Source organism: Callionymus lyra, chromosome 17, assembly GCF_982586985.1.
Source record: "Callionymus lyra chromosome 17, fCalLyr1.hap1.1, whole genome shotgun sequence".
NCBI lineage: Eukaryota > Metazoa > Chordata > Actinopteri > Syngnathiformes > Callionymidae > Callionymus > Callionymus lyra.
In genome coordinates this window covers 11,932,011-11,946,219 of record NC_141834.1, presented here as the reverse complement: position 1 = coordinate 11,946,219, position 14,209 = coordinate 11,932,011, and the positions used below count along the sequence as shown (strand labels likewise).

The 14,209-nt window shown below is 38.7% G+C and overlaps 2 protein-coding genes across 2 annotated transcripts; both read right to left on the bottom strand.

The window, feature by feature from the left end:
- Positions 1-294: 294 nt before the first annotated feature.
- rpz4 (rapunzel 4) lies at positions 295-6,436 on the bottom strand. The gene is made up of 3 exons (XM_087778859.1): positions 6,279-6,436; positions 2,448-2,511; positions 295-2,379 (listed from the first exon to the last, which is right to left on the bottom strand). The coding sequence occupies exon 3, from the start codon at positions 2,362-2,364 to the stop codon at positions 1,189-1,191; it is 1,176 nt and encodes a 391-aa protein (XP_087634985.1). The 5' UTR covers positions 2,365-2,379; positions 2,448-2,511; positions 6,279-6,436; the 3' UTR covers positions 295-1,188.
- Positions 6,437-8,287: 1,851 nt separating this feature from the next.
- Positions 8,288-13,991, bottom strand: rpz5 (rapunzel 5). Its single transcript, XM_087812849.1, has 2 exons — positions 13,790-13,991; positions 8,288-10,449 (listed from the first exon to the last, which is right to left on the bottom strand). Exon 2 carries the CDS (start codon positions 10,398-10,400, stop codon positions 9,219-9,221), a length of 1,182 nt encoding a protein of 393 aa, XP_087668975.1. The 5' UTR covers positions 10,401-10,449; positions 13,790-13,991; the 3' UTR covers positions 8,288-9,218.
- Positions 13,992-14,209: the final 218 nt, after the last annotated feature.

Genomic DNA, 14,209 nt, shown 5'->3' with positions numbered 1-14,209 from the left:
AGTATTTTCAGAAAATTTCTACCAAAATTCTGTATCTTGTATCTTTTTCTTTGATGATAGCCTGGGTTGAGATAAACTCAATCCGGTTTATAGTATGTCTTACATTTGTGGATTTATATTGTAGCATTAATTGACATTTTTTATATTAGCAGTAGCTTTTGATATAAATTGATGTAAAAAAAACAACAAACGGGATATATAATCCAACAGTCTTTAAGCAAAAAATGATGGCCCAACAGATAAAATGATGCAGCATCTTAAGAAGACATTAAGAAGTACGTCCCAGGGGCCAAATGTGGTTATTTTATTTATTATTGTATTAACTTGTACATCTACAAGCTTTGTATTTGGAGTGAATCAGACAATTTCAGTCGAACATTCGTTTACGTTTTCACACTTTATTTAATGTTAAAAAGACGGCATCTGTTAAAACAAACTCCATCAACAACTTCCATCTATTCAACATAAACTGTTACTGTCCTTGAAACATTCCGGTACAGTTCATGTTGCCCGGCAGCACAGATGTGACGAAACGACAACAAAATATGTTGGTATGTAAATAAACCCGCCGTGGCTCAACCCTGGCATGTTCCCACAGCTTCAGAGTAAATAAAGTTTCCAGGTACCAGCTCAGATTCTTCCTACGTCAATTTTCTGGAATGTATATGAGCATAAAATGAAGCTGAAGATTTTCAGGAATTAGGTTCAAACAATCTATGAAATGGCTTTAAAAAAAAAGCAGTTTAAACAGAAATAACTAATGGTTCTACAATTAAAATGGACCCTCAGGTTTTTCAATATTGTCAAAAAGTAACTTTGGGTATTATTTTTCTTGCTATCAACTCTTGGTCATCCAGTTCCTTTGACAAAAGCTTTGAGCAAATGTGGACGTGCCATAACTACATTCCAACATGACTTATACCTTCTGTAAAAATCTCAAAACTTTTATCTAGCAATACTTTTTTGTAGGTCTGTGTTTTCTTTTTTTCTTCAATGACTGAGCATTCCATATCCACCTGTAGTTGACTCTCAAATGTTAGTTGTTGTAGAGTGACCTGAAGTTTTATAATTCTGTAAGATCTCGAGCCACCGGCTGAAGAAAATAGGCATGGAAAGCATACGAAATGAGAAAGATTTGGAATGTCAGAAGTACAAATAGATTCAGTTTTTCATTTCAGTGAGAAGCTTTCAGGCAAAATGAACACAGACGTAGATGTTTTTATGCTCCACCCAGTAGTGACGCTCCTCGGCGAGGCTCCAGGAGCAGGCTAGGTCCTTACTGGTCTTCACCGTGTGGACGACCTTCTCACCGGGCAGGTTCTCGAACAGGAACTCGCTTAGACTGACCACTGAAAGTCTTTTTTGGCTGACGATCAACTGCTGAATGTTGTTCTTATCGAGGGGCTCGGGAGACGAGCTGTACGACACCACCACGTTCAGTTTCTCGTTGGATGAAGGGACCTGGAAGCGGCTCTTCCCGGTGGGACTGTGGAAATCTCTTTTCTGTGCGAAAAGGCCAGAAGGTGATTTGAATACTCGCACAGACCAGCCCACCCAGTCGTACTTCTTCTTGAGGGTATCTATGAGGGAATCGGCCAGCTGCTGGTGGGTCTGGTCCGCGTGGTCTCGAACCAGACGTCGACAATCCAGCTCGGCCTGTTTGGGGAACCCTTCGACGCATTCCAGAATGACGGCGTTCATTTTCTCCTGGACGATCTTCATTTTCTCGCCCCAGTCTTTCAGGCGGTCCTCCTCCTCGCCGTAGCCCTTGAGAGCAGCATGACCCAGCAGAGCGATGAGCCCGATGCAGAAGAGCTTCTTGAGTCTGGCGCAGAAGTCCTCCACCGGCCGTCGGCTTTTCTCCTCATAGTTCAGGGTGATCTCCAGAATGGACTCCCCTGTGAGGTTATTGCCGGTCACGGCATCGTAGAGAGAGTCCAGATTTTTCTCGCCGCCAGTTCTGCCGAAGTGGTCCAGAAACGTCTTCTTCTTAACCTCTCGGAACTTTGGTTTTGCGGCAAGAATGTCCATGTACTTCCTGAACTGGTTGGTGATGTTCTCCTCAATCGGGAAATAGGTAGCGTTTACTCCGCTCTTCTTGATCTGCTCGTTGATGCGTTTCACGTCTTCCGAGATGACCTCGAGGCGCTCGCGGACCTTCTGGAACTGCTCCTTCATGAACGCCGCCTCTTTGCTCTCCACGTTGTCCAGAGCCAGCTTGACTAAGGGAGCGGCGATGGAGAAGACGGGGAAGAGGTCCCCTGCGATACTCGCAACAACTTCGGCGCCCTGTTCAAAGACCTCCATTACAGTCTCCACCATGTCCTTCCTTTCTGCTACGAGCTGCTGTAGCTGGTTGGCCATCTTTACTCTGTTTCTCTGTCATGAGAAAGAAGTATTAATACAGCAATCCAAACAACTCTGTGCAGTATTCTTGATATACTCACAGCTTTACTCCGACAATGGTGTACTGCGGCCTGTTTGCTTGCTTCTCTTACAACACGGTGAAAACTGATAAGACGGAAGAGAGTCGAGTGAGTCGGTGCTGGTCACACCCAGTGAGCAATGAGTCAACCATGCAAAAGAATTCAGCAGTGACGGAAGAGTCTATGGGCTGACTGCTGGTTAACTATCTGTTCACTGACGAAGACTGAGCCCTTTAAATAAACAATTTAGGAGGAAACCGATCCATTTATATATTGAAGTAAAGTTTCAGGACCAGCATTTGAACATTTCATGAATCACACTATCTTCTGATATTTAGTTTTTATACTTTATAAAATGAATTACATAGAATAAGAGATCCTACTACAACAAAATCAGTCTCTTAGATAAGCAATAATAAATATGTCTGACAAGACAATGTCTTTTTTTGGGACGAAGATTAATACGATGCCTGATCTCTAGTTGCTACAATAAAATGGACATTCATTTTTGCCTATTACTCGAACGGATTACTCTGAAATTATAATTTCAACCCTTAGTCGACACAAAGGTGTGCAGTTTGAATTTTATAGGTGTAATATCCCTTCATTTAATGTGATTCACACCAACAAAATATGGGAGATATTTCTGGATGAATTGAACATTATAATCTCTGCTTGTTGGACAACAGAAAACATTCGAGCTTCCACATTGTGGAGGAGCCAGTTTCTTGTTGTGTACTCTTTAAACATACTTCAATTAAGACTCTTATTGGTTACATATATAAAGTGGATGGATATAGAGTCTTGATTTTGACCTTTTGCTAGACGCTCCCAAGTTTTGTGAGTTACAATAAATCACATGCATCAGATTAAAAGAAAACCCCTTTTTTTCCTACATTTAATTTAAGACTTGTCTTTATGTCCCTTTTATCCCAAAAGAAATTCCCTAAGAGATTAATAAAGTGATATCTCTCTATGTGTGTCATGTGTCAATGGTTGACAGGAGGATTGTCAGCCTCCGTAAAGTTAGTTTGCTCTGGATTAATATTTCATTAGAATCCACACCTCTGCAAGGATATAAAACTGACCGATATCAGGGACAAGTTCAGACACATCTTCCCGAGGATTTATCTTTTTCAAACAATCATCCACCGGTTTGCAGACACAGCTTCCCTGCTCCAGCAATTTCCATCTTAAGTCAATAGCAGGCGGTGGGTGTGGGAAGTGATTAAGTGGAAGAGGTTGAACTTGCTCTGCGAGGAGGCCGTTTTCCAATGAAGCTCAGCAAGTTACCAAGGAAACAAGACAATGGAAAATAATTTGTCAGCTGGTTTATCTCAGTGCTGAGGTTTGTCCCCCCGGGGAGGATTCATCTGGCTCGACTGCAGAGGACTGCAGTGAGAAAAAACACCTCTGACAATGATCTGAACCAATGAAGCAACATTTAGATTAATCATCAGAAATAATCTGTTATATTTTGTTACATCATTTTGTTATACTTTAAAAAACTGGTGTAATTTCACATGTTCTTAAGAGTATATTCTTCTGTATGATTTAATTATTTTACATTTGTATTTCAGTACATTAACACTATTTTTTTCATAAAAATAAAGCCATAAAATTGGATTTTGTCTTGTTTTTCTGTTGTGGATTTTTGATTTTTCAGAAAAACTCCTATGCATGTTAAAGCGAAATAAGAAACGGGGAGACGTTTTTATATCCTATATATATCCTATATTTGTTTTCATATTTGCGTTTCAAATCTGAATGTAGAATGAACGGAAGTGACACAGACCCTTCTAACTGAAAGTTTTTGTGAATATTTTGCATTATTATTGGTTTATATTTTCACCTAAACTTCAAGGAAAGCAACATGTGTCTTCTCATAAAGTTTCTATTATTAGAATCTCCTCTGTTGATGACTCATGTTGTTTTACTTTCGGTGTATTTATCTCAATTGTTTGTCTCTTAATATTTCTAACACATTTCACAGTATGTCATTATTTGGAAAATAATCAAAGGTTAGAATGTTGGTCACTGATCATAACAAATAACCTCAACTTTTTATTCTTGTTTTTAAGAAAGAAACGCTGATGCAAGCAATTCATTTGTTTTTAGATGAAAAACTTTCTTTATTCCACTAAAATCCATTATCATTATTCTTATGACTTTTATTTTTAGCTGCTCAAAGGGAAGAGATGAGCTCTTACTCCTGGTTATTCGATTTAGCTGCATTTCTACTATGATTCATGTTTTCCACTGATGCTCTCTCGGGTTGTGTAACTGCAGTCTGAGTGCATATAATTCACCTTTGGACAGGAAAACACAAAGAGCTCGGGGGAAAAGGAATCTGATCGTCAGTGTTTAAGGTGCTTTGCAACTGGCTTGACTGAGAGTGCCGAATGTTGAAATAATCTCCTGTGTTTCCTGGAATATATATATATATTGCAGTGGTTCTTCTACTTTGTGACATGACTTTTCTTTAAACCTCAACTCACCTGACAGAAAGAAATTTTTGGAAGAAGACATTCTTGTTAAGCAGTGTTGCTTAGAATATATTTTTAAATAGGTATATATTTGTATATAATTGGTTTTAGTGCTGTTTTGGTACACAGTATTTCTTGTTCTTGCTTTGAAACTTGCTGTATCTTCTATTGTCTGCTGTGAACTGGAAACCTAATTTCCTTTAGGAGACCTCCAGAGGGATGAATATAATCCATCTAATCTAATCTAATCTAGCACTGGTGGGTTAGTATTAATAATCTTTTCCCTCAGTGAGTCGTATTTGAACCCTAGGCCATGAGTTTGACCTGATGCACGAGGACCTAATGTTATATTTTATTTCACTTTAAATTAGATTAGATAGACTTTATTAATCCCTCTGGATTATGGATTATTATTATCATTAGCTTTATGTTATCAAGCGGGGATTCCCAGCCTTTTTTTTGCAACGAGGACCGGTTTAATGTCGGCATTATATTCACGGAACCGACTGTCAGATAAAAACGGTAAAAATAAATCAGATAAAGTTTGTGTTTCACTGTTTACAAGTCTGTTTTTTGAGTAAACTAAAAAAAAAATCATTAAGACGGTAGTTATAAATAATAATGAAATGATAAACATTGTTTTCTTTTTACGCGGCTCGGAAAGACCTGAACCGTGGGTTATAGAAGACGTTCATTTACTGCGAAAAACCAAAATATTCATAAGAAAAACAATAAACTCTGGCAGCTTTCTTTCAAATATGACGTTGAATATCTATTTAAACACTACAGTATAATAAAACCTGACCTGCAGCTGACCAGCTCTCATCTCCTGGACCACAATGGACAGGTACTGACCACTGCAGCCACATCTTGACACAACATAATATCTTGTGTCATTCATGAGAGGTTTTTTAAAATCCTCCAGGATGTTTCCATCAGCTCGTCTGCGTCGAGTAAACAGCCTGTTAATGCGTTTCTCATAATGGAAACTGTATTGATCTCGTTGGTACAAGAGCTTTAATTGGATCGTTTTACATTTGAAGGACAAGAGACGAGAAACAAACGTCTTTACACAGACGCGCGCACGTATAACGCAGTGGCTCTTCCTAAACTAAAATAAAGTCAAAATAAGACACTTGAATCCATCCATCAATACACGTTCACGTATTAGTTTCTTTCGAATCTGTCACTAGAAAAATACATGTTATAATAAAGAGTGTATAGAAAAGTTCGATGACGTAAGAGGGCGGTGGAAAGTTTGTTTCCCGAGATTTTACAAGAAAATCTCCCCCGAAAAACACAGATCAACATGTGTGTTATAAACTATCGACAATATATATAGAACAGATGAAGTTTAGAAACTTACCGTCAACAAGTTTGCGGGAGAAACACGCTCAGACTGAGAGTCGCGGAAGGATCGGCAGATATATGGTCACGTGATCGGGGAAACACACCCAGTCTTGTCATTGTAATAACAAAAAGTTTCGTGACTCGAAAAGAAAAAGAGGATCGATCACAATAATGACTCGATGCAAGTCGAAACAACTCTCCACCCACTTGGCGAATAAGTTAACTTCGTTACACCTGATTTTCAAGTTATTAATCTGAATGAGAAAACGGTTGAAAAAAAAACAACCGTCGCCATCTTGTTTGTTTACAGGAAGTGAATTCTTTAAATGGCTCTGGAGGTAGATTTGTTTCTTTATTATTCCTTTTTTTTCAAGTTGATTTAATCAAAAAGGAAATTTCAATAAAAACGTTTCTTCATAAGAAAAAAAAAGTTAAATTATGTTATTATTTATTATAATAATAAAAGTCGTTTTTATTGAAATAAAAGTAGTTTTGAAGTAGTTTATTTTTACTTCCATCAATTGATTAATTGTTTGGCATTGGATAACTGTCCATTATTTGGCCCAAACACAAAAAAAGTTTACTTCATTCAAACATTCCTTTATTCTACATTTTATTTTCTACCACTTAATTCCTTACCGGGGTCGCAGGGAGACTGGAGCCTATCCCAGTATCATAGGGCGAGAGGCAGGGGGCACCCTGAAAAGGATGCCAGTATGTCGCAGGGCACACAAAGACAGACAATCATCCACACACACACACACCTATGGACAATTTCCCAAAGTTCTCAATCAACCTCTGTATGTTTTTGGGCTGTGGGAGTAAACCGGAGTGCTCAGAGTAAACCCAAGCAACATGGGGAGTCATTCAAACAAAATATATTTTCAATGGAATAATAGCACAATGTGGTTTATTATAGTAAAACACGCAGTATATGAAATGTAAATAATTATCCATGTCTATATGAAGACAAATGGTTGGATATATATATATATAGAGAGAGAGAGAGAGAGAGAAATATTTTTCCCTGATAAGAGAATAACACAGCAGCATCATCAGCACAACATTATCTGGGAACCGGACAAACCAGCTGAAATAAGAGCTCTGTATTTGGGATCGTCTCATTGTCATCCATACCTGGTGTTTTGTGGTGTATTCAACTTTTTTGAATCACAATATTATTCTGTAATAACAACATGTATTTTTTGTAATAAAGAATGTATTAATTTATGATTATTATTAAGTTATGTGTAAGAATCTCAACCACTTTAGACTGGTGAATAGCGATACAAAAATTACTTCATTTACCTTTGAGAAGAAGTTTTGGCTTAACAATTAAATTGTTTTTAAACATTCTATTTAGCTTTTTATTTCCATTTAAACAGAGGATATGCTTCAATTAGAGTTTCATTCAATTTTCATACCTGTATTGATGTTTTCACATAACGTAATTCTTTTGCATTTTTTTGTAATATTTTCTTTTATTTAATTAATTTATTAGTTTATCATTTTCACATCATTTTCTTGTATTTTTGTGGTCACAGATGTATGAAACAAATCCCAGACACTTGATGCAAAAATTCTAGGGAATTTGTCGATAGTTCTCCAGTTATTGCTTACAGACTGAACATGCATTTACTATTCTATCATCACCAAAAACAACATTAAACCACTCCGATGATTTGTCATGAGAAGTCATAATTTATGAACTTCAATTGTGTATTAATACTATAAGGAAGAAGTTATATTAAAAAAAATTAAAACAGCTGCTTGTGAAAATGTTTAATCGACACTTTTTTTCAGAAGGTAAATAATTCTAGCTGTGAGAAATCAAAGCTGGATACTATCATATTTGACCTCACTTTTCCAAAAGTCCCTACAAAGGGCCTGTTAGAATGTAGTATAAATACAAATTTGACCATTTAGCAAAATTTTAAACAGAGTTGGTAAAACACAACATATTTACACATATGTATTGAGTGAACTTGTTGGATAAGAACTGAAAACCGACTCATTTTCATTGAATATTTTTCATAATATTTTTATTACAAATCAACATTAGATTTACAGAGATAGTGGAGCAGCATAGAGATTCACACAAAGCAGCAGAAACATGTATATTCAACTCTTACATATCAATAGGTGATTTGAACATGGTTTAAAGGGATTCTTGTTGGTAAGGAGTCGTGGTTTTATGATTCATTAAAATGTATAGAATGTATTTTTTAATGTTTTAAAACAAAAAACAAATAAAAAAAAACTATATTAAAATATTCAAGGTTTCCAAAAAAACATTCTGCTGTAAGTGAAACAAACATAATTAACAAGTACCTTGTTTTGATCATTGATTTTCTTTTAATATAAAATGAAGGCAGTGTGATAGTGATGGTACAAACAAGTGCTCATTAATGAATGATCGGGGCACAAATTAGACTAGTTCACTTGTCATTATATTACATTTGACGATGCAATGTCACTTAATTTCATGCTATTGTAGATTTGTATTGACTTGATTGATATGATTAGCAATTTTGGTTGTTTTTTCCAATCAACTTTGAATGTTAGCTTAGCAGAGGGTGAAACAAAATGGCTTCTTTGTGGATAATAATTTGTTGCAAAGCTTCGGCACCTAGAAATTAGTGATAATAGAAGGTTTTTTTTAGAATGATATTGACTGTCTTTTAAGCTAAGATAATACCTGATCAAGGTAACTTATAATAATGGCATGTGAGAGGAATGTGATACATGCTCTAAAGTAAAAATTAATTCCATAATAATCTGTTTCGTTAGGACTTGATTATCTTTTCTTGCCTCATTGAATTAAAAAAAACATTTGTCTATCAAATGTAAAAATGAGTGTATCACAGCCCATGGATAAAAGGGGGAAATGTAAACAACATTCGTTTTGAATCAACCAAAAAGTCACCAGCGACATTGAGCGAACACAGCAGGCGTCTTACTCGGGGTGAACACACACGTAGGCTCGTTTGTGTTTGGCGTAGTAATAACAGTCCGCCTCAAAGTTGTTGGACTCCACCACATCTTTGTAATGGCTGACCGCGTGGACCAGACAGTCGGGCAAGCTCTTGCTCAACGACTGAGCGACATCGATCATGTTCCCTTTCATCTTCTGCTGCTCGATCTGCTCGAGAATCTGACTCTTGTTGATGGGCTTCGGGTCAACGCAGAACGAGACCACTACTTTGATCTTGCTTTTGGTCAGAATGTCAAACCAGTTGGCACCGAGGCTTCCGTGGAACTTCTTCCCTGCCAGCCAGTTGAAAAAGAAAATGCGCTCCTTCTCGTTGAAAGCCCTGATGGACCAGGCCACCCAGTCGTATTTCTTAACCAGCGTATCCAGAAGGTTTTTGGTGAACTCTGGGTCGACCGGTCCTGCGCTCTCCTGAAGCAGGTGCTCCAAGTCCAGCTTGGCCTGATCTGCAAAGTTCTCCGTGCAGTCGTCTACCGCGGCTTTCATTCTGTTCTCCACCTCCTCCATTCGACTCTGCCACCTCTTCACCATCTCCTCCCCCACCACCCCCTCCTTGAGAGCAGCATGGCCCATGACGGCAATAATGCCCACCACAAACAGCTTCTTCAGCCGAGCGCAGAAATCCTCGACGGCCCGTCGGCTCCTCTGCTCGATGGTAACCACCGTCTCGAGCAGCGGATCTCCCGCGGTGTTCTCTCCGGTGACGGAGTTGTAGAGGGCGTCCAAGTTCAAGTCGCTGTCGGTATTCTCGTAATGGCTCAGAAACTTCTCCATTTTCTTCTCCTTGAATTTGGGCTTCGCGTTGACGAAATCCTGGAACTTTTCATACTGGCTAAGCATCTGCGCCTCCCTGTCGAAGTTCTGCTTGTTCATGGATGTCTTCTGGAGTTCCAGGGCGATCTGGTCAATCTCGTCTTGGATACCCTCGAGTTGCTGGTTGACCAGACCGAACTGCTCACTCAGATATCGAGCCTCCTTGCCGTCTGGATTGCTGAGCAACTCGGATGAGGCCACGAACACAGCCTCTAGGATCGGGTGAAGCTGCCCCACGGTGGCGGCCAACACTTCCGAGGCCTGCCCCATGATCTCCACCCCTTTCTCAATCTTGTCCCTGTTCTGGACAAGCCAATCTGCCACAGAATTCATGCTTGTTCTGGTTGATGCAAGCCTTCACGCACAGTTAGATTTCACAGTCCTGGAAGAGAAAATGACAACATAAGTCTTTGTTTTCATTGTAGAGTCTTCATCATAAATTGGTGTTTCCAAATCTCCCCACAACCCTGGTCATTGGTGGTGACTCAAAGCCAGATTAGATACTATCGTTTGGGTGTACTGATCTATCCATCCATTAACCCATCACGGACCTCCTACCTTCTCTTCCTGCATCAAGCCTCCTCCACCCTGACCTACCTTGATCATCCTCCCAAGTCACTCTTATCCTATTCATTTACCACATCCTTATTGGGCTTCTCTTCACTTTTTTACCAGGTACTTCTATCTCCACCATCCTTTATTTAACATGTCCCTTGCGTCACTCATCAAATCTGGTTCTTTTCACTCCCAACGATATTCTGAGTGTCTTTAACCTTACATATTTAACTGTGAAAGCTACTTACCATGCAAATGAAACATAAAAAAATAGGAATTTATTGTATTCTGGTTGCAATAAATTTCTATTCCCATTTTAATTATTTATCATTCTTCGAGTTACTAGTTATTTGTTTACTCATCTACTTGTTATATATATATATATATACAAATTTAAAACGTTTTTTTTTTTATTTACCTATTTTACCAATTTTTATTCTAAATTTCCTATTTTGTTTAGTGTATTGTGGTGTTTGCCGCAAGTGATGTAGAGACGCAATACAGAGTCTTATTGCACAGCACTATAAACGATTTCAATCAAACAATCAATCAATTTTATTCTATTTCCTTGTAAAGAGTAGCCATCAAGTGACAGAAAGGTTCTTTTGAGGTCACAAGTCATTTGGAAATTATTCTGGCATCCATTTCACAATTTTATTTTGCACTCATTTTTCAGTTATTTATCACTTTAAATACAACTTATCACTGTCGTGAAGTCTTTTTTCTATTTCCTTATTTTCTCATGTGTCATATTCTGTGTATTTTTGTCCCCTTTGAAAGAATGGGTTTATATCAAGCAGTACAAGTTCATTCAGCTTCACTTATGTGTAATGCCATTGTCTTCTCGTCTGGACTATTGCAACAGTTTGTTTTCATGTCTTAACAAGAAGGATCTGTCTCGCCTGCAGTTGATACAGAACTGAAGCAAGAATTCTGACCCGCTCTAGTAGAAGAACTCACATTTCTCCGATCCTTAAAACTCTTCATTGGCTACCAGTTTCTTTCAGGATCAACTTTAAAATTCTAGTTTTTACTTTCAGATCTATTCATGGTCAGGCTCCTCCTTACATCAGTGATCTGATCCAGCCTTAAACCCCAGCTCGGGCTCTAAAGGTCTTTGGATCAGAATCTGCTGATGGTTCCTGAACATGTTTCCGGACCAGAGGAGAGAAATCCTTCCAGACTGCTGCGCCTAAGTTTGGAACGATCTTCCTCTCCCTCTGTGTTTGATAATCTACTGACTCCTTTAGGAAACATCTTAAGACACTTTTATTCATTCAGGCTTTTCCTTGATTCTCTGAGACTCCTGTGTTTGTCTCATGTGTCTTGATCTGAATCATATATTTTATTGGGTATTGTTTTGATTGTTTAAGCGATTTGTGACCCTGGTCTAGAAAAGCCCTATACAAATATTACTTACTTACCTACTATTAATTGTCATTTATTATATCATACTAAGACTCTTTTTTCAAGTCCCTTCTTTCTTATGGTTTGATGGTCCCGGGTGTGTCCCTGGGGAAATAATTGTCCCCCACTAATCTATGTCATCAATGATAGATAACACTTGTTCTACTCTCGACTGGAATTGATTGCCTGAGGTCGATGAGAACGGAGTTGCTACATCTTCACTAAAGGAGAGAAAATTGTTCGGCATCTTGCGAGGAATGGATGTTTCAGGTCGGTGAGAGGAGAAAAAAAAAGCCAGATGGAAGGACGTTATCTCTCTTCTGGCCTTGACATGCCTCATGGTTGCAAGTGAAAACGCTATCTATTTCGTGGTGTTGGTGGAGAAAGGGGAAAGACGGCAGACGTGTGTTTGTTGAAGATTGTTTTTTATCTCACTGCGACATTTTAATCGTCCCACAGCCATTTTCTTTCTTCACCAAATATAGACCCAGCATTCGTCATCATGAAACTTAAAGGACTGAAGTCTGGATTGGTCTGCATTGAAGGATGCTACGCCACTTCACCATCAGGTTTTTTTTTTTGCCGGTCGCTGCCTCACCAGCTCATCTTTGGAGGCGACTAAATCAGCTGGCACAAAAGTCTAGTTCCACAGGACGCTTTTTTTCCTGAGAAACAAAACACTACCTTAGAAGCCAATGGCAGTTCATGTCTGAACATGTAGGCATCCAGTTTCATGCCGCGCCCTCAAAGCCTTCAGTAAATGACAAGGACTCATTTCAAGCTTTGGTGACATGTTTAGAAAAAAAACCCTCATAACAAGACGTGAATAAACAGAATCCATGGAATCAAACAAGGAGTGTGTACTCATGAATTATGACGTACATTGTGCAGTGGTGCGGCCCTGTGGGAAGCCTTTTTTTTTTTTACTGATCCAACATTAGAACCAAAGCAAACACAGATGTTAACAGCATGGGAAAACAGGCACCGAGCTTTCTATTTCAAATACGCTCAGGAGATGACCTAACTATTCCCTGGTGTCCATATCCACTTGTGAAAAAAGGCACACCCAAGTCTGTCAGAGGGAGAAAAAAAAACCCCACCGCTGCACTTGTTCAACAATCTCACTTAACTCATTAATAATGGAATACAACGCATAAAGGGCTGTGGTTTTTGTAAACTTGTGGCAGGAAAAAAAAAAGCGATATTTCACAGCTTGAGACGAAGGTTTGACGGTAATTGAAGCAGTGATGAGATCAGTGGTGTCAGTTTACAGCTTTTCCTCTCAATACGCTAATTAGACTTTATCCAGTCACATGCCTGGACACTTTTTTACATGTCGAGAAAAAAAATCTGGTTGATCTACTTTTCAAGTACATTTTATAATGACCAACAGCTACTAGGTATTTTTTTTAGGACATGTATCTTAGGATTCATTGCTTAATTTAGCAAAATCTGTTCGTTGAAAGAGAATAAGGCGAGTCCTCTTATCAGGAATTGATCAGAGTTCCTGCTTTTTAATGCAACATAGTGAGACTTTAGATGAAAAACAACTTTTTTATTTCAATTGAACATTTATATATAGATTAGCTTGACATGAAAATGTTTTTTTTTTTAAACAAGTTGTGTATTCTTTCCTTCCTATCTTGTCAACCTGTCTCTACCTTCAATTCTCACTGTTTTTCTGAAGGAAAAGACCGTTTTCACCTCGTAAATGACGGATGGAGTGAAAAAGAAAAAGTGGAATTGGGCTTAAAACTTACCTTTTCTGTGAAAATATCCAGTGGGCTACAATCCAGTGATCCAGTAGTCCAGCTGTGCCTGTGAGCACCAGGCTCTTTGGGATGTATATATAGACTCTCTCCCTCTCTCTCCCTCCTTCTCTCTCTGCCACTTTCTATCTCTCCCTCTTGTCACTCCCCCTTTGGAAATCCTCCATCCTGTTCCAGCATTCCACAGAAACCCACTGAGAGGGATGGGGGGTCAACACTGACACAGATAACGGGCTGTAAACACCCCTCATGTTGGGACAACCTGCACCCCTTTAAATAAAAACGCTGTCTTCACCAGCAGACCTGTGCGCCACAGAGTGGAAATGGTGAGGAAAGAAACAAAAGGAGGCCAGTCTGAGTGGGTTTGAGCAACTCTGCCCTTCAACACAAAACTCCTCTTGTTGTGGCTCG